General features: G+C 32.6%; 1 protein-coding gene across 1 annotated transcript in view; it reads right to left on the reverse strand.

Moving 5' to 3' along the window:
• LOC114326574 (discoidin domain-containing receptor 2-like) overlaps positions 1–21,257 on the reverse strand; it is a 675,178-nt gene that overhangs the window by 458,349 nt on the left and 195,572 nt on the right. The window contains exon 4 of the mRNA XM_050661786.1: positions 4,044–4,177. Coding sequence (XP_050517743.1) covers positions 4,044–4,177 — 134 coding nt within the window. The remainder of the gene's footprint in view (positions 1–4,043; positions 4,178–21,257) is intronic.

Here is a 21,257-nt window from a genome sequence, read left to right on the forward strand (position 1 = left end):
ACCAACATCCAAACTATGTCACAATATACACTGATGGATCAAAAAACACTGACGGCACAGGTTGTGCCTTCGTAATACCTAAACGTATACAAAAACACTATAAGCTACATAAAAATACATCTATCTATACAGCCGAGGCAATAGCAATTCTAAAAGCACTAGAATATGTACAACAGGAAGAGGAACAGAATGCCATTATCTTCTCCGATTCACTTTCAGTTCTTAAAATTCTAAAATCCAACTCAAACACAACAAATGATATTATCTTTAACATTCAAACAATTATTAAAAAATTACAAGATCAAAATAAATTTATAAAATTCTTCTGGGTTAAAGCACACGTAGGAATAACAAACAATGAAATTGCAGACAAAATTGCCAAAGAAAGCATAGAAATGGGGGAACAGATAAATTGCCAATTAACTACGGATGAACTAAACATATCAAAACATAAAATGATGAGAAAATGGTCCTACTTGTGGCAAGAATACACATTTACAAATCCAACACGTTACACCAGAATAGAAACCAAATTGAGGAAAAAACCTTGGTACAATAAGTTCGATTACAATCGCAAAAGCATAACCACTATTAGTAGAATGAAGTTTGGTCATGCGTGTTATCCAGCACACTTACATAAAATCAAAATACTTGAGAGTGATCTTTGTGAATTTTGTAATAAAATCGGTGACCTGGACCACATATTTTTTGATTGCCAAAAATATAGGGCTCAATCCAATGAGCTGTTCAGAAAACTTCTAAAATTGAACATTGAAAGCCCATATAACATAATGCATCTTCTTGCTTTAAACAGAAAATAAATTTACGATTGTCTGTTATATTTCGTCAGAATAACAAAAATACAAATTTAATAATACCTTTTGCTGCTACCTTATGTCTTTCCTTAATGGATATATACCTTATCTATCCGAGGCCTACCTTTGATCGTTTATAAAATGCCCTGATCGGCCCCTGGGCGAGAAGAGTGTAATCCTTGTGTCAAATCCTTGCCCTCTTTTTTACAAAATTTGTATCTGGCTGTGTGGGTTTTACCTTAAAGCCAAAAAAAAAAAAAAAATATATATTCCGAAAACTATTTTAGAAATAATTTCTAAGATACACAATTCCGTGTATGGGAGCAGTGGACACTGCCTTTCTGCCGCTTTAAAATCCTCTCCTCTATTCCGCAGCCATACCTTTGAATTTTGCATTTTTGAGTAAAGTAAAATATTTATTGTGTAAAATTGGATCCAAAATTGTGATTCACGTATGTCAAATCCCATTGCGTATAAGGTTTTAATATGCGCCCTACAAAATATTCAAACCGTATGTTATAATTTAATTTTGAACTTCGTAGAAAAACACTTTAGTGTCTCTCTGATCAGAATAAACGAAATCCAATCATTTATTTGCACTAGGAGCTATAGCTAGCAAAATTAAATACTCGCTGAGAGCGAAATTAAATCAAATTACCGGATTTGAACGGAATTATTGGTCAAGAACTGATTTGTCGTGTCCTTATTTCCATGTGTAACAGGCTAAGAGATCTTTGAAAAGATGGTATGAGACGCCAACTATCGTTCTAGCTCATTTAGCTTTACTCACGGTGCATGTGTGAACTCTTTTTTCGAATTAAGGATTGGATGAGCGAGCATGATGTTGCTCTCGAGGAGGATAAGATGAAGTCGGTAGTACTCACTCAGAGGTAACAGAAAGAGATAAGCTATGGTATTTTCTTGCATGAAAGTGAAAGTAATGCCAAGTACGTTAAGTATCTGGGAGTTACTCTTCATCAGAGTGGGAGTTGGGGGGAACAAATTCGAAAGGAGGAGGACGATTCATTGTGTTGTGCAGTCTGTCGTCCTCTGCGCGGACACAGACTGGAATGGGGCGGTAAACATACAAACTTACAAGAAGCTCATAGTATGTGCGGATAGAACTATTTTGCTGCAGGTAGCATCGACCTATAGGACTGTATCTGCTGTCGCTTATGGGTGGACACCAGATGTGTTCCTTTACATATGTTGGCAGATAAGAAGGCCAGGGTTCATAGACGTATAAGCTACAACATTCAAAATATATGAGTGAGATACGCCTAGCCAAGATATTGGTTTCAAATGTCCAGTGGGAGGAAGAGTGGGAGTAATGTGGCGGAGTGCACAAAGTCACTAATTCCGAAACTGAAAGTAGTGGAAGATGGACTATTACCTGACGCAGATGCCCATGGCTGGTTCCTTAGCAATCTTTTCAGATTCAGGACGGCACAGTCCGACCAGTGCCTTTACTGTGGTCTTTTGAATTTGAATACTGTGATATTCACGATGTTGCGAGGAGAGTGTAATTGTACAATGTTTGATTTTATGAGATAAATAGTACAAAAAATTATAAGAGATGAGTGGTAATAGATCTATTTTATCAAGGAGATAATCCCTTCAAAAGATCGAGAGGAGAGGAATTATCAGTTGGTTTCTAAAACGATCGAGTTTCACCTTGGTGGGGTTAGCACTGTCGCAGGCCAAAATAGGAGGGCGTGAAAGAGAAACAGAGAGAAATATGGCAGCCTTTTTAAGGCAGGGAGTTGAAAGTTTTTAGTAATAGGAATAATTTTTAGTAAAAGAATGGGAATCCGGTGATAGCAGGTCACCAGGACTGGTGGTCCCATCCTGGTGTGTGGAGTGATAGATAAGAGGTTTTTAGTTGGACGCCGACCATCTCGGAGTGGTTACTGGACAAAGTGTCAAATGTATAACTCCATTGGACAATTTCGTTAGGGTATTAGGAACCCAACACTACGTAGGTCACAGGTGTGAGATTTTCCTTCTTCTCTTCAAATATGTAAACAAAGGGTGCATGTGTAGATTTTTTTACGAACTTGAGTTAGGTTATACTCCATTACTATGTAAAATTTAGCTCAAGAAATGAAGGAAACATTTAATTTTTTTTATCAAGCAGTATAATTTTTGTATTTTTCCCACCGCACTCATATATGTAGGTGCATATGGTGAGAATGGAGTATTTAAACTATAATTTTTATAAAAAATTTAAAAATTGAAGAATCTCAGATGCAGAATCCACCAATTTAATAAATTAAAATGGTAGAAAACTGAGATTTTTCGTGTTTGAAAGTTCTTACTGGTACATCCTTAATCTGCGACTTTTTCAATTAATAAGACAGCAGACGACGAATATAGAAAACGAAAGGGAAACGATCACATTTCGCTTTCATTCGTCTAGGAAAAACGGACAGCAGAGGAACTTTCAGTACTCAAATCCGAGTAAAGGAAATAAATAAAAATAATAAATGATGGTTTTGCTTGTTTTCGATTCAGAGGGTTGCACACCAGCTAGACAGGCCCTGTTTCTACCCTTTCAGGCGTCATCAGTAGCTTTCCAAAGTGTGCCCACCTCTGAACCGAAAAATAGCTCCACCATCATTTTAAAGGGAATCTGAAAAATAATTCAAATTTCCCATCAGACGCGATACAGCGACATCTACTAAAAAATTGAAGAATCTCAGATGCAGAATCCACCAATTTAATAAATTAAAATGGTAGAAAACTGAGATTTTTCGTGTTTGAAAGTTCTTACTGGTACATCCTTAATCTGCGACTTTTTATTTTATTATTATTATATTTATATTTATAATTTTTATGTAAAAGATCTTTCTATTTTCTTATAATTTTTATGATTTGTCTTTATACATCATAGATTTTTATCTCAAAATGTAAGTAAGCTATTTCATATTTGCTTTATTTATATGCTTGTTAACATGGTTTGTACGTTTAATTCTAAAAGAAAACAGCAAACAAAATAAAGGTAAACAAGACTCAGCATCAGCAGAAAAAAGCTCCAAATCTGCTTGCAACCTAAAACCTAAAACTTTAATAAGTACTCAGTAAATATCGGAAGTTCTTGTCATTTCTAGTTAAAGTTACACATGTCGTTATCCTCGGCGAACGAGCAAAACTTCGGCTGCTTTTAAAGCCGCCCTTAAGCCCTAAAAGGGTCGCAAACTAGCTGGAACTTAAAGAGGATTAACTGACCTGCACTCCTCTGGTGAACATGTTGTTGCAATGGAGATGCACCGCTGAAAATTCTCTGATTGAATCGAATTCGAAAGTAAGATTGATCGGGAGGCCGTTGTGTGTGTCGCTGTTCCAGCCGACCCATCTGCTGCCTGCAACAAAATGTTAAGGATTAGTTTAAGTAATACGTAACCTATATTGTTTTTTGTTTTAAATACTTTTACAAATTGTTGTAGAATTGTTTTTTTTGGAAAAATTCAGAAAATAAATTTATATCACAGACCACGAGATCATAGATTTTTTTCACCGTGTATATGACCAACAATTGTATAGAGTCTAATTTAGTTAATAAACAGTGCTTTTTCGGGGAAGGTGAAATCGTTAATGTGGTTTTCGTTAATGGGTTTTTTGAAAGGATTTACAGAAAATGCTTCGAAAATATTGGAAAGTGCATGGTATTTCGTTTTGTAATCATCAATAGGATTTTTGTAAATAATTCGTAGAAGTTTAAAATGGTAAGCAAATTTTATTGAGTTTAGAATGTAAGGCCTTTTGTTTAGTTCTTTGAAAAAACGATAGTAATTTGATGTCTCTTAGAATTTTAACAAAATGGAAAGTTGAATAAAAATTAAGTTGGTTTCTTAGGAAAGGAAAGTATGAATGTTTTGGATAGAGAAAGATCGATGGAAGGGATGAGGATGTGGAGTCTGAATTTGAGAGAGAAAAGATGATCACTGTGTGATTAGTATCGGGAGAGAGCAGTCCAGTTTTTTGAAAAGTGAGAAGTCAGTGTAAAGTGGTGAAATCGGCCTTTGCGAGCAGAATCAAGTTGAAAGGAAATCGTTGACCTGTTGAGAAGTAAAATTTTCCTGTGTCGGAGGAAGATTCCTTTGTTATGTCTAGAACGAGTAGCTGATTGGTATCTATTTGCACAAGATATCGAGCAAGGAGAAACTGAGGAGAATTCGACCGAGTCCTGGTTTTGTTTGTTTTTTTGAAGCAGTTTGAACGAGAGGGACTTTGTCGCAACATCCAAAGAGTACGTGAGGAAGAATCAAGGACGACGCAATCTGGGAGAAGAAGGAGTGAAGAAACAAAAAGGTTAGTCAAATCATTTGTTGAAACGGAGAGAGTTTGTTTATATCCACACCGTACATACTAATTATTTTTTTATATTGAACAGTTCTATAAACTCAGTTAGTCATTCCAACTTTGAGTAATCAATTCAAAACGAAAAAAGTAAATTCTATTAAATTTAGTATGAATAAATGATATTTTTTTTATATAATTGTTTTGTGTTAAAACAAGGAGACATCAGAATTACAACTTGATTTATTAAGTAAGAAATTGTTGCAACAAATTTAGATTTTAGTATTTTTGTTTAAATCTTATTTATACGGCATATTAGATAAACAAAAAAAAATAGATTACATTTTTATGATATTGAATGTGTTTAATTTCCCTGTCTTATCTTGGAAGGAGTAAGCAACTAGAGATACAAGAAGTCACGAATTAAAGGTATTGCATCGAATACAAAATTAGCTCTGAGAATAAAGTTTATTAGAAAATTTAATTTGAATTTGGTTTTTGTTTACATAGGCAGCAATTAAATTGAGTGATTAATTAAATTAAGAATTTGCTAATCAATTTAATAAAAGAGATAAAGTAGAGCATAACAATATATATACACTACCAGAATTCAATTTTTTAAATTTTGTTACGTACTATGTGACTACAAAATAAGACTCAGCGCAGTTTTAAATATTCAACAACTCTGGCCCCCTCTCTCTATCACAAAAAACGTCATTTTTACGTTTTAAATTTAAAAAAATTCACACGCATAGTTAAAGCTTTTACAAAATCCAACACCAGCCAGCCAACGACTCTTCTGATTATTTCCCACCTTAAGTGGTTAGCGCACAAAGGCGCCATATACGAAACAGGCCATAAACGAAAACGATTTAATAATATCGTTTTCTGCCATTTATGCTATATGACTGGCAAAATGACCTCTCACTCCCAGAATTCAATTGTTGTATTTTTTTTACATTTTATGTGATTAAAAAATAAGACTCACCGAAATTTTTTCGAGGTATCCTTTGAGATCATAACGACTTAGTCAATGCGTCTCCAATTCATATTAAAAAAATGTGAAAAAGAATATCTTCATGTCCCAAATAAGCGCATACAAGCATTGTTTTTACTGGGCTTACCCACTCTTTAAATTGATTGCAATCCACCGAAAAAAAAAATAGTAAATACGAAACAATGACGTTTTCGAAGGTAGAGGGTGGCGGGTTAAAATTGCGCTGAGTGATATTTTTGATCACATTTAACGTAAAAAATGAAAAGAAAAATAAATTTTGGAAGTGAAGACATTTTGCCTATCTTAATATCTAATTTCGTATAGTGCAAAGGACAAAAAACAATATTCATAAATCGTTTTCACCTATGATCATCAAATTAGAGGGCACCTTAGTACGCTAACCACTTGAAGTAAATTTTTAAAATTAATAAGATAAAGCAAATCAGATTGAGAAACATCATTCAGCCAGTTAATGTAAGTAGGTACATAATATATTTAAAAACAAACGGTATATACAAATCATTAAGAACAATATTTAAATTCATATTTTAGAACAGTGGTGGAACTCAAAACCTATTCTAGTGATGAGATAAGATTTTTGTATTCTTTACTTTTTCATCACCGATTTTAATATCTATATAAATTTTTCTGTACTAGATGTAGAATTCCATTATGTATATCATTGAAAGCAATTTGTTCTTTAACTCTTTCTATCTTATAACATTAGTTTATTTTCACATAAGGTACAAATTGTTTATGCAAGAATTCATTGATGTAACTATTAAACAGTTTGTTTAACAACCAAAGGAATATAAAAACTTCGAAAATTCTACCTAATGAAATCCTCGAAGGTATATTAACATGCCAAACAAAAATACTACTCAGATAAAATGCCTATAAGCTCCTTTAGATCTGGTGTCAGATAACCCCCATTAGAGATGAGCAAATCAGAACAGACCCGAGTCAAAGAGTCGAATCTTTAGAACAATCCAACAGATCCAAATCTGAAAATTGAATGTAACGGGTCACGAGTCACTAACAACGGGACGACCGACGTCGTAGTAACTAAGCTACAGCAATCCCAGTTTTTCAGGTATTTTGTGGTGTTGTTCCTTTGAAGGGAATGTGAATTATGAACTTAATGATAATTAAAAAAAAAAAAACGATAAAATCCTTTATAAAAGGTATATTTGTTAAAATCCCTAAAAAGGGCTACAACACAGAACAGAACCAGTTTTCGATCGGATGATCGATCATCATCAGTGTTTACGTGAATCTAACATGCTAACCACCAAAATAAAAAATGTGTGAATTGATCCGTCATAGGAACATAGATGAAGAATGTGAAATTAAACATGGATGTTTAAAATATCCAATGTTTTATGCTCTAGTGACAGCGAAATTGGCAGTGACAGCGGAAATTCCGAACGATGAATTCATTAATCGTAATTTGTAATCCGAACGATAAACGTTCGGAATTTCCGCTGTCACTGCCACTTGCTACCATACAGTCATGATGTGAACAAGTCAAATTGGAGCTCAATGGTACCTAGAGCATAAAACAGTGGATATTTTAACATCCATGTATAATTTCACATTTTTCATCTATGTTCCTATGACGGATCAATTGTAAAGGGTTTTTAACCACATATTTTTTATTTTGGTGGTTAGCATGTTATATTCACGTAAACACTGATGATGATCGGTCATCCAATCGAAAACTAGTTCTGTTCTGTGATGTAGCCCTTTTTAGGGATTTTAACAAATATACCTTTTATAAAGAATTTTATTGTTTTTGAAGTTATACTTCTTTACCGGCGATATGAGGGTGAATTTTTAGATGTTAAAACCTATGATCCCGGCCCATGCGCATTATAACTTTGTTCTGATTGGATGTTCAAATGACATGAAAAATTATTCAATATGGCGGCTGTGGCACAGCTGTAAGATTATTTATGGTTGTTGCGTTTTAAAATTTGTGTGAAAAGAAACAACAAACAAAAGTTAGTTAATAGTTATACTGCCTTTTTAAATAGTTTTCATATACCTATATTTTTGAACTTTTGGACTATTTTGGACAAGGAAAACTCATTCTAATTTGGTAAGTAGTTTTTATTATAATCATATTGTAATTATACATTTGGATTAGGTTGAAATACAGTAGAGCGTCGATTCTCCGAACTAATTGGGGGACATAGGAAAACCGATTTGTTCGGATAATCGAACTACAATATATTGATACATACTTATAGTCATACATATTTATCCACAAGTGAATAAAAGCCATATTTATATACCTACATATTTATTTATATCTTGATAATGACAACTAGCAACTAAACAAAAAAGTGCAGTCTTTGCAACAACATAATTATTTTTGGATACAATATTGAAGAAAATTGAAGATATTTTAAGCGTCAATTACTAACGCTAAGAATGGGGATTTTAGAGAGAAATCCCAAATTAGGTCCGATTTTTATTTTTAAATTATGATTTTTTGGCGTAGATTTATTTATCTAGTAGGTATGTAATGCTTTGATTTACATACTTAATTTGATTACCAACAAAAGTTCTACCAATCTTCATCTAATATATTGTTTTCTTACTGTTTTGTTATATTTTAATATTTTCTGCCACAAAATTTAAACTACATAATTTAATTATATTCAAAACAACTGTCAAACAGTAAAACGTTCAGTTACCCTATTTTTCCACATGACAAATAATGTGGAATTGGACGAGTGAGTCTAGGCTTCGATTACGAATCAAAGCGCCACGAAATGCACGGGTTCGATTCCCGATGCAAGTGTTTATTTTTTTATTTTTTATGAATTTTATGATTGTAAGTATATTTGTTATATATTTTTTTTTAGAAAATGCGTATTTAAAATTTTTGCCAACAATTATTATCGTTCAGAAATCATTTTTTCTTTGTGGCATTTTTCAATGTGTTTGTGTGCGTTTTATTCTTTTATTTTTTTAAATTTTTGGTATTGTCTTAAAAATCACATAATATGTAGTAGAAGTATAACTTCTTACGTGCGTACAAAGTACACACACATTCATTTTTATAATATGTATATTAGCCTAATAAAATAAAAAAAAGTCAAAATGTAAATTCGTACAGGTTAAAAAAAATTTTGTATCAAAGTTTAGGTGGGTACAAAAGATATTTTCAAGAAAGTATCCAAATCATACAAGGGGATCATTGTTTAAATAATTAAAAAGGGGTCATTTTTGCAAAAAAATACTTTTTTAACTGCTGAGGTAATTCACTTATTAATGAAGGTCTATGGGATTCTTTTCTGCAAAGTTGAAGGGTAAATCTTTCACACAAGACTTACTATATTAAATTTGACCCCCTATTTATTTAAATAATTGTATATAAAACTTTAAAAATAAATTTGCAAAAAATTATTTTTAGCGTTTTAGATAAGCACTATAAAATATCTTGTTTTACAGATTAAGTTGCGCTATGTTACCAGTATTAAGGAAAAAAAATTGGTCGGAAAATATTTAATATTTTTTGAGATATTGAATTTGTTTATTAAATGTTACTATATTTTCAACTGCAAAATCGCGGTTGTTGCCAAAGAAATATTCACCTGCTTAAAATCTCGTTATTTTTATTTTTATGTATATTTTCGATAAATGTATTGATAAATTTAAATTTCAGTTAAAGTCCCCCCTAAAATGGCATTTGAAAATTATTCAAATTTGTTTATAATTTGTTTTTTTAATAACGTCGCGGGATTAAGTATTTTGAAATTCCGTTTCGATAGTTGGGTTTCTGGGAATTTTTTACTAATTAACAAAATTTTTTTGTCGTTTTTTCTTCTTCTTTTTTTTTCTTGGAGTTATATTACTACGGGCCCTTTTAGGGCTAAATTTTATTAAGAATATCGAATCTCTAAGTTGTAGATTGTAGACCTAAAAATATTAAGATTTAACTAAAATCTCTTAAATAAAATGTGGCTACTTAGTGAGTTACAGGGTGTTTTATTTAAAAATTTAAAAATTATTGTTGCCAAGTACTTTAAAACTGTTTGACGTATCCTTATCATACTTGGCAGAAAGTGTGGCTATTATACACTCTACTAAATTGTGATTAATAAACGTTTCTAGCTAGTTTCAGAGGCGTACGACAGGGGATAGTGAATGATTGACCCTTCCCAAATTCTACGCCACTGAGTGAATTACTATTTTAGCGAAATTTTCGATTCTCCAATACTTTGTATATAAGTAGCTTTATTGGTATCGATAAAGTAATCAGTTTGAGAGATATTGGAAGTTTAAAATGAATGAATGAATGAATCAAAATAACTATGCCGTTTCATTTTTAACGTCCAATATCTCGAAAACTAATGACTTAAGCGTTACCAGTAAAGAGTATATTATTTACTTAGAAAGTATTGGAGAATCGAAAAATTTCGCTAAAATAGTAATTACCTCAGTGGCGTAGAATTTGGGAAGGGTTGACCATTAACTATCCCATGTCGTACGCCTCTGCTAGTAGCTAGAAACTTTTATTTATCACAATTTAGTAGACTGTATAGTACCCACACTTTCTGCCAAGTATGATAAGGATACGTCAAATAGTTTGAAAGTACTTGGTAAAAATAATTTTTAAATTTTTAAATAAAACACCCTGTAAATCAGTAAGTAGTCACATTTTATTTAAGTGATTTTAGACCAATCTTAATATTTTTAGGTATAGAATCTACAACTTAGAAATTCGACATTTTTAATGAAACTTAACCCTAAAAGGGCCTTTAGTAATATAACTCCAAGAAAAAAAAAGAAGAGGAAAAAAAGACAAAAACATTTGTTAATTAGTGAAAAATTACCAGGAACCCAATTATCGAAACGGCATTTCAAAATATTTAATACCCGTGACGTTATTAAAAAAACAAATTATAAACAAATTTGAATAATTTTCAAATGCCATTTTAGGGGGAAGTTTAATTGAAATTTGAATTTATCAATACATTTATCGAAAATATATATAAGAATAAAAATAACAAGATTTAATACAGGTGAATATTTCTTTGGCAACAACCGCGTTTTTGCGATTGAAAATAGAGTAACATTTGATAATCAAATTCCATATCTTAAAAAATATTAAATATTTAGACGATTTTTTTTTTATTAATACTGATAATATAGCGCAACTTCTCCTGTAAAATAAGATATTTTGTAGTGCTTATTAAAACGCTAAAAATATTTTTTTGCAAATTTGTTTTTAAAGTTTTATGTATAATTATTTAAATAAATAGGGGGTCAAATTTAATTTAGTAATTCTTATGTGACAGATTTACCCTTCAACTTTGCAGAAAATATTACTATAGACCTTCATTAGTAATTGAATGACCTCAGCAGTTAAAAAAGTAATTTTTTTGCAAAAATGACCCCTTTTTAATTATTTAAACAATGATCCCCTTGTATGATTTGGATACTTTTTTGAAAATATCTTTTGTACCCACCTAAACTTTGATATAAAATTTGTTTCAACCTGTACGAATTTACATTTTGATTTACATGTAGTGTAATTTTATTTTACTAGACTATATGGTATACAGCCAACTACAGGAAAACTTTTTCCTCGTGGATTTTTATTGATAATTATACCGCTAAAATTATAAATTTGGCTTGCGTATTGCATATGATGTTCAACGGGGAACTACTTAATGTGATTCGATACGCAGACGATACAGTAATTCTGTCAGATAATATTAAAGGTCTCCATAATCTGCTTGACAGTATTCACGAGGTAGGAGCGGAAATGGGCATTAAAACAAACTCAAACAAACCAAATTTTTCGTTTTTAGCCGTGATCCATATCTAGATGCAAAGCTTCAATTAAAAGGAGTCAGTCGAAGTTGAGAAAGTTCACAATGACATATTTAGGAACTGTGATAACGGATCAGCTATATCCAGACATAGAAATAAAACGTAGAATAGCATTGACCAAAACTAATTTTATGAAAACGAAGACGTTTCTTCGCAATAATAATCTCAGTTTAGAACTAAGACAAATAATGGTTAAACGCTATCTTTGATCTGTACTTTTGTATGGTGCAGAAGTGTGGACGCTAAAAGTATCGATCATGAACAGAATTGAAGCATTGGAAAGGTGGATTCATAGACGGATGCTGAAGATATCTTGGACAGCAAGAAAAACTTATGAAGAGGTACTAAGGAGGGTCAAGGAGAAACCTGCTAAAGACTGTTAAACACCTGTTAAACACACTTATCTGAGACGTATAGTGAGGGGGAATTGGTATAAAATATTACAACTGATCCTTAAAGGCAAAACAAAGGGCAGTGAAGGTACAGGAAGAAAACAAGTTTCTTGGTTAAAAAACATTTACGAATGGACTCGGATATCAAATGCAGGAAAATTATTCCACATTGCAGAAGATCGCCTTCGCAATGGTAATCACCAACGTCGGATAATTGTGATATGGCACGTGAAGAAGAACATTGTATATGATCTGTGTTGACCCGACTAACTTACAAGGTGATCCGGTTATCTTAAGTAAGTCGGAACCGGTGATTAGAATCACAAAAATGACTCAAAATTCTCATCTCTAACCCCGATATATTTTATATGTGTACATATCTTATAGGAGAATTGGCAATATTCTTTGCGTTTTACTACTCGTCTTACTACTGTAGAACCGACTTTACTAGGCAACAAATTCCGCAAGATAGAGTGACAATTTGAATACCGGGTGTCAACGCGAGCGACAGGTTGTAAAGATGTTTGGAATATTACCCGGAGCGGCGTACGGAGTAGCAGCTACTAAATAAAGGCTAAGCTGTAATCCAATCCACTGTTGACGACAGCAGATAAAAAGGTAATTTGTTCCCAGAGTACATAGTACATACCTACTCCGACTAGTAGTAAAGACGGGATTGCTGAATAATATTAACATTTGTTGACAAATTGTTGATATCTTAAATCATTAAGAAAAATATGTGATAATTTGTTCGACTGCAGGTAATCACGGCAACCTAGATTATCAATAAATGATAATCTGGATTTTTATCAAACAGCTTAAAAACGTTAAGGTATTTATACTTCTGAGTGTAAAAACTCTGTTTATGCAAATTGTATATACCTACAGTGTTGTTCGAATAATTATTCGAACATAGTAAAAATGATTGAAAATATTTTTAATTAAGTTCATCTTTGAAATGCAACAGTGTCAACACTGTAAATATGTATAAGGACAAATGTTTAGTGTTATGTGATGTGCCTAAGGCTACGGCTCCACGGGCGAGAAACTGACGCTAGCAGTAGCAGTAAAATGAACTTAAGGTTCCGCGGAACGGAATAGGAATAGCCGAACTGTATCGACTACAGGACTTGTGCGTAGTCGGTTCAGTTCGGCTATTCCCATTCCGTTCCGCGGAACCTTAAGTTCATTTTACTGCTACTGCTAGCGTCAATTTCTCGCCCGTGGAGCCGTAGCCTAAAAGATCATGTAATGCGAAAAGAACTTTCTCCTCAAGATAGGAGAGCACTCGCTCTCTCCCTCTCAGTGTGCTTCAGTACGAGATCTGAGCAACACCTCGTTGCAGGACTCGCCTCTAAAAAGTGTGTAGGTATCTGTTCGAGGTCGATGCGACACCCTGTCGCTCCTTCAAAACATTGGTGTAAGTGTGCTCCAGTACGAGGTGGTTGTAACACGCTCGTTGCTCCTTCAACGCCACTCCAAAGGGTCAAATGTGACCTCAGACGGTCAACAACAAGAATCTTCTTCGTTGCGTCTCCGCTGTTGCCATCTGCACCCAAAAGTGAACAGTGTGAATCCATGTAAAAGTGTCAATAGCTCCGTCAGGGACAAGCAAATTAAGTAGAGCAACGCAACAGCTTTCCTTCTGTTGCATCTCGTTGCACCCTCAAAGATTCCTCCAGGAAATCTTACATCACATCAGGTCTCAAGTAAGAAGACGCAACCTCTGCGTTTTGCCGGCAAGACAACCAACCATACGGTTTCCACATCGTCTGCTCAGCCTCTGGACCGTGGTGTGATTTTGGACAGACAATCTATAATGCGCACTCATAGACGATTTAGAAAGACTCAATGTAACTAGTAAGTATGTATTGCTTGTAATAGTTGTTGTTTTTTCTTCAACACTAATGTTGCATCCACCCATTTTGTTTTATGTATGTTTTGCTCTTTTTCTCCTAGGTTTTTTCTTGCTCTATTTGTGTTATATCTCTTGTCAATAAATAGTTAGTACTGGTTGTAAAAGATCCTTTAAACCATAGCGTTTAGACCCTTCTCTTCACGATTTTATTACAGGTACAGGTAGATAGCCTCAGATTTTATTTAGAACCAGCACCTATACTCATACAGCCTCTCTCTACGAAAATTATGAACGCATGCATGATATTAAATAGAATAGAAACATGCTTTACTGTCATGAAAAATTTAACAATTTTATAGAAAAAGCTTACAAGAATCATAAATAAAAACAATACCAAATACAATTTAATAAAATTCGTCAATATTGCAAAATTAAAAAAAGATTATTTTGGTGGTTTTCTAATTTGGTAAAATTAGAAAACCACCCAAATAATCTTGCACTGAACCTGCTAGATAATCGTGAGCAGACTCGGAGACTGAAGAGGCACAAACCATTGGAGCTACCATATAGGTTCTAAGCAGCAGTGAAGTGTAGTGCAGTGCAGTGAAGTACTTACCCTTACAGGGCACACTTCAATAATTTAAGAGACTAGTGGAGTCTTTGTTATCACTGGATAACAAATCAAAATTTCTACATACACCCCTCTGAACAAACAACAAACAGCTTATAATTTTTATGTATTGATTGCACGTAATAAATATCCTAAAATAAAAAAAATTTAAAAAAGAAATTGCAAATTGCGTAATCTACCTTAAGAAATTTATTAAGTTAAGCTGCTGCATATGAAACTCAAATGTAGATTAAGATTCTACTTATACATAAGAATACTGTAATTTCTTAGTTATTGGTTAAGAAACTCTGCTATTGAATAATATGGTCTTTTAAATAAATAGGCTTTTGTCATTTTACGGAACTTGGTGAAAGATGTTGCAGATTTAAGTTGTAGAGGGAGATGGTTGTATAGTTTTTTTTTGCAGAATATAATATAGATTTCTTTACTAACTCACTGGACGGGATCGGTAAATAGATGTCAAAGGTAGAATTTTTGGTGGAATAGTCATGTCTAGGTCTTGCTGGAAAGACCTGTAGATGTTTACGAATTAAGCAAACAGTTTTTAAAATATATAAAGAAGATTGTGTTAGAATCCTGTGATCTTTGCCGTAGCTTCTGCAATGTGTTGTTGTTCTGAGGCCAAACAGACATCTTATTGCTCTTTTTTGTAATTTAAAAATAACATCGGATTGGGCAGCTGTACCAGAACCCCAAAAAGGGAGACCATATCGAAGATGGGACTCGAACAAAGAAAAATATGTTATTTTGGAAGAGTCTAAATTCATTTCCCTCGAAACAGATCTTATTGCAAAGCAAGCTGAGGATAGTTTCTTGCTAAACACATCGATATGAACGGATCATTTACGGTTGCTATCTAAAAAAATACCAAGAAACTTTACAGAATCAACGATACTGATCTGGCTGTTATGAAGAGGTAGGGGTTGAAGAGCTCCTCTATAGGATAATCCTACTGTTTTATCTACGTTAAAAGAGAGTAAATTAGAATCGGACCAGAATTTTATTGTGAGTAGATCAGCAGTTATAGTAGCATGAAGAGTTGCGATATTTGAGTTGCTCCAAGTGATACTGGTATCATCAGCAGGTGGAGGTAAAAAAATGGTGGAGGTAAAAAATGGTGGAGGTTCTTACAAAATCCATTTAAACTGAATTAAAAAAAACTTGGAGTATTGGTAACAGAAATAGTAAAATGATGTTGAAAGCAGTTGAAAGTATAACAAATGAATGAACTCTCTGCGACACTAACAGCGAAAGAATATAATGAACTACTTTTAACTATAGAATCATAAACACTGGCACGCGGTATACGATACCGCAAAAAACTTTACGTCAACATAGTTCAAAGTTCATAGTAAATCTGCGGCAGTCGAGAGCAGGTACAATTACACACCACTTGAAGGTACACAGATGGTGTTCTAGGAATCTCTTATAAAACAGGTTTTACAGCAAAATATATTTTCGGGCGGTGTGGCATACCGCATGTTAGTGGTTAAGGGTTAAAAACGAAAGAAAGAGTATTAAATAATCGCGTAAAAATCCTTCAGAACTGTTTAGAAGTCAAAGTGAATGTCGTGTTGCTTAGCTTTCAAATTGGCCGTATCACCCCAAAAGCAGCTTTGGCGCATTAACACGCCCTACCCGATATTAGAGGCGCCGGCAACAAAAAAGTCAAATCCCGAACGAAGGCAAAAAGTCCCTAATACGTTAAATAAAGTAATCTTATAAAAAAAGAGCCGGACAGACCGTTGATTAATTACTCAGGGTTTGAACCGTGAAAGTTTAGTAAATGAGTTTTTCGCTGAATTTAAACTTCGATATAATGAAAAACTCCCCGGGGCTTTTTATTTTATTATGTATCTTTTAAAACATTAAGCATCACTTTAATAAAGATTCTGCGGCTAAAAAATACAGGTCAGTGGAAATTTATAGCCCCCAGCGAGACCTCAGAGCTCTGCTCTGAAAGGAAATGTCTAAAGGATCTAAAATTATCATATATGTAAATTATGTTTGGTCGGAAAATTAATTAGACGATGACTTTGCATAAAAAGATTCACTGATTTTTCGCCGAATATAAAGAAACATTCATATATTATACAAGGTGTCCCGAAAAGATTGGTCATAAATTAGACCACAGATTCTGGGGTCAAAAATAGGTTGATTGAACCTCACTTACCTATATACAATAGTGCACACAAAAAAGTTACAGCCCTTTGAAGTTACAAAATGAAAATCGATTGTTTTTCACATATCGAAAATTTTTAACGATTTTTTATTGAAAATGGACATGTGGCATTCTTATGGCAGCAACATCTTAAGAAAAAATTTAAGTGCAATTTGTGCACCCCATCAAAATTTTATGGGGATTTTGTTCCCTTAAACCCCCCCAAACTTTTGTATACGATCCAACTAAATTATTATTGTGACGCCGTTAGTTAAACACAATGTTTTTAAAACTTTTTTGCCTCTTAGTACTTTTTCGATAAGCCAGTGTTTATCGAGATATTTTTAATATTTGTCGAATCCACCACGTATTTGTATACGGTTAAGTACGATTATAGAAACCTGTTAATAATCTGAAAATTTATTTATAATTTACATTTTTAGGCATATTTTGAAAAAGAAGCCAAATCTCGAAAAAAGGGGACTTATCAAAAAAAGACAAAGGGGCAAAAAAGTTTTAAAAACACTGTGTTTACCTAATGGTACCACAATAATAGTTTAATTGTAACGTACACAAACATTTGGGGGGTTTAAAGAACAAAACCCCCATAAAATTTTTATGTAAATATATTAAAAACGAAGCCGCATTTCGATAAAAACTGGCCAATCGAAAAAATACTAAGAGGCAAAAAAGTTTGAAAAACGTTGTGTTTAACTAATGGAACCACAATAATGAATTAATTGGAACGTACACAAAAGTTTGGGGGGGTTTAAGGGAACAAAACCCCCATAAAATTTTTATGGGGTGGACTAATTTCACTATAATTTTGTTTTAAGATGTTCCTATCATAAGAATGATACATGTCCATTTTCAATAAAAAATCTCTAATAGTTTTGGATATATTGAAAAACATCGATTTTCATTTTGTAACTTCAAAGGGCTGTAACTTTTTTTATGAGCATATTTGTACTAAGGTAAGTTAGGTTCAGTCGAACTATTTTTGACCCCAGAATGTGTGGTATAATTTATGACCAATCTTTTCGGGACACCCTGTATAGTCCGTTCTTTAACGGTAAAATATTGCAAAACCTCTAAATTTCAAGGAACCGCTTGGATTCACATGAAATTTGGCATACACATAGCTAACAAGTCAAAGAAAAAAAGTGGTGTTGTGCCGATATGTGCTTTTGCCCTGGGGGTGGTTTTCACCCCCTCTTGAGGGTGAAAAAATATTCGCGTAAAGAAAGTCGGGAAATGGATAAACTGGCAAATTTTAAGTAACTTTTGTTCTACAGAGTTTTTTCACTAAGTCAATACTTTTCGAGTTATTTGGCAGTGAATATGTTCATTTTTTCAACAAAATAACCACGCTTTTAGACAGTTTTTCGCAAATAACTCAAATAGTAGGTATTTTGTCGAAAAAACATTTTTAGCAAAAATATAGCCTGTAAAATTTTTAAAAAAATGGTGTATACATCACGTCTCTACACCTAGTAGAAGCAGAGTTATAGCTAATGAAAAATAGGTTCATATTCGTCAAATTCCAAATGGAATACTTTAACGTGAAATAACCAAAAATGAAGCACATTTCGGGGAAAACTCATTTCAACTTATTTAAAGTGTTTAAGAAAAGCTTCATTTTTGTTTAATAAAAAAAATTTCTAGCATCAAAATTAAACAAGTTACGCTCAAAATAAAGTTAGTCCCTTTTGGTTTTGGTAAAAAAATCGAGAAAATCACCCCCTAATTAGTATCTTAAATGAACTTAATCGTTACGACTTCACAAGTTTCTTGAGTCGTGTATATATTATTTATATGATCTGTAAGTTTCATCGGTTCAAAGTCCTTACTATTGAAAGGGCTGTAGTTAAAAGGGGTTGAACGAGTCACTGATCACGAATGTATGCAAATTTAGAAACACCAAATCTTAATCAATTTTTGTCTAACAGAAAAACAAAAAAATACATGATATTCAGAAAAGCAAATCTGACTTTTTTTGTGTTTCGAGATTTTTGGTATCTCTAACAATTTTTAATTTATTTTATTTTATATAGTTATTTTTTCACCCCGAATAGGGGGTGAAAGTCACCCCCAGGGCAAAAGCACACATCGGCACAATATCACTTTTTTCTTTGACATGTTAGCTACGATTATGACAAATTTCATGTCAATCCAAGCGATTCTTTAAAATTTAGAGCAAAAACCGTGAAAGAATGGACTAATAGAACATTTTCCTGCGTAAACCTTTGTTGAATTATGGAGACTGGTAGTGACCATCGTACAGTTAGCAGCAAACTAAGTAGGTATTAACCTGAAAGAAGAGACTTCCGTCAAGTTAGCAGAACAAAGTCAGCAGAACACAGTTATTCTTATACCATAATTAAGTGTAAATTAAATAAATTTAATGTTCCAAGAAAAAATTTATTGCTCTTTTTCTTTAAAAGTTATCGCATGTTCTGCTAACTTGATAATCAAGCTAGCAGAACACTAGTTCAAAAATTTGATAAATCGTCTATAATTGAATGCCGAAGTATTCTCTGAATTAAATGCAAATTTAATGTTCTAAGAAAAAAAATTATTGCTCTTTTTTTAAGTTATCGCATATTCTGCTAAACTTGATAATCAAGCTAGCAGAACAGTAGTTCAAAAATTTGATAAATAATTTATAATTGAATGCCAAAACATTCACTGAATTAAATGCAAATTTAATTATACCATAATTAAGTGTAAATTAAATAAATTTAATGTTTCAAGAAAAAATTTATTGCTCTTTTTTTTAAGTTATCGCATGTTCTGCTAACTTGATAATCAAGCTAGCAGAACACTAGTTCAAAAATTTGATAAATCGTCTATAATTGAATGCCAAAGTATTCTCTGAATTAAATGCAAATTTAATGTTCTAAGAAAAAATTATTGCTCTTTTTTTTAAGTTACCGCATGTTCTGCTAACTTGATAATCAAGCTAGCAGAACAGTAGTTCAAAAATTTGATAACTCGTCTATAATTGAATGCCAAAGTATTCTCTGAATTAAATGCAAATTTAATTTTCTAAGAAAAAAATTATTGCTCTTTTTTTAAGTTATTGCATGTTCTGCTAACTTGATAATCAAGCTAGCAGAACAGTAGTTCAAAAATTTGATAAATAATTTATAATTGAATGCCAAAACATTCACTGAATTAAATGCAAATTTAATGTTCCAGAAAAAGTTTATTGCTCTTTTTTTAAAAGTTATCGCATATTCTGCTAACTTGATAATCAAGCTAGCAGAACAGTAGTTCAAAAATTGATGAATCATTTATAAATTGAATGTCAAAGTATTATCTGAATTAAATGCAAATTTAATGTTCCAGGAAAAAATTTATTGCTCTTTTTTTTAAAACGTTATCGCATGTTCTGCTAACTTTATAATTAAGCTAGCAGAACACTGGTTCAAAAATTTGATAAATCGTCTATAAATGAATGCCAAAGTATTCTCTGAATTAAATGCAAATTTAATGTTCTAAGAAAAAAATTATTGCTCTTTTTTTAAGTTATTGCATGTTCTGCTAACTTGATAATCAAGCTAGCAGAACAGTAGTTCAAAAATTTGATAAATAATTTATAATTGAATGACAAAACATTCTCTGAATTAAATGCAAATTTAATGTTCCAGAAAAAATTTATTGCTCTTTTTTTAAAAGTTATCGCATGTTCTGCTAACTTGATAATCAAGCTAGCAGAACAGTAGTTCAAAAATTGATGAATCATTTATAAATTGAATGTCAAAGTATTATCTGAATTAAATGCAAATTTAATGATCCAAGAAAAAATGTATTGCTTCTTTTTAAGTTATCGCATGTTCTACTACTAAAATCTACACATTTTCTACCAGATTCTAAAATCTACTAGATTTAAAATTTTCCCACTAAATCACAAGAAATTCTACTAGATCTAGTAGAAAATCTACTAAATTGGCAGCCCTGCTTGTTTCGTCTTCGAGGGCGTTAGAGTATGATTGGCTAGAGTTTTATGCCTAGGACTCCCTCGTTGTAATATACTAGACATGTCTCAGAGTTTTAATGTAATCAAAATATTAACAGCTTAGATCGCATCCAAAACAGCATTAACCATTTTTTCTTCTGTTTTTTTTTTCATCACGGTTTCTTCGTTGTTTACCTTCAATAAATTTCTGTTTTCTGCAGAGATCGTTCATCTTCTGTACAATCTCACAAATAAAATATTAAAAAAAAACGCTGCAAAATAGACGATGCTGG

This window comes from Diabrotica virgifera, chromosome 9, assembly GCF_917563875.1.
Source record: "Diabrotica virgifera virgifera chromosome 9, PGI_DIABVI_V3a".
NCBI lineage: Eukaryota > Metazoa > Arthropoda > Insecta > Coleoptera > Chrysomelidae > Diabrotica > Diabrotica virgifera.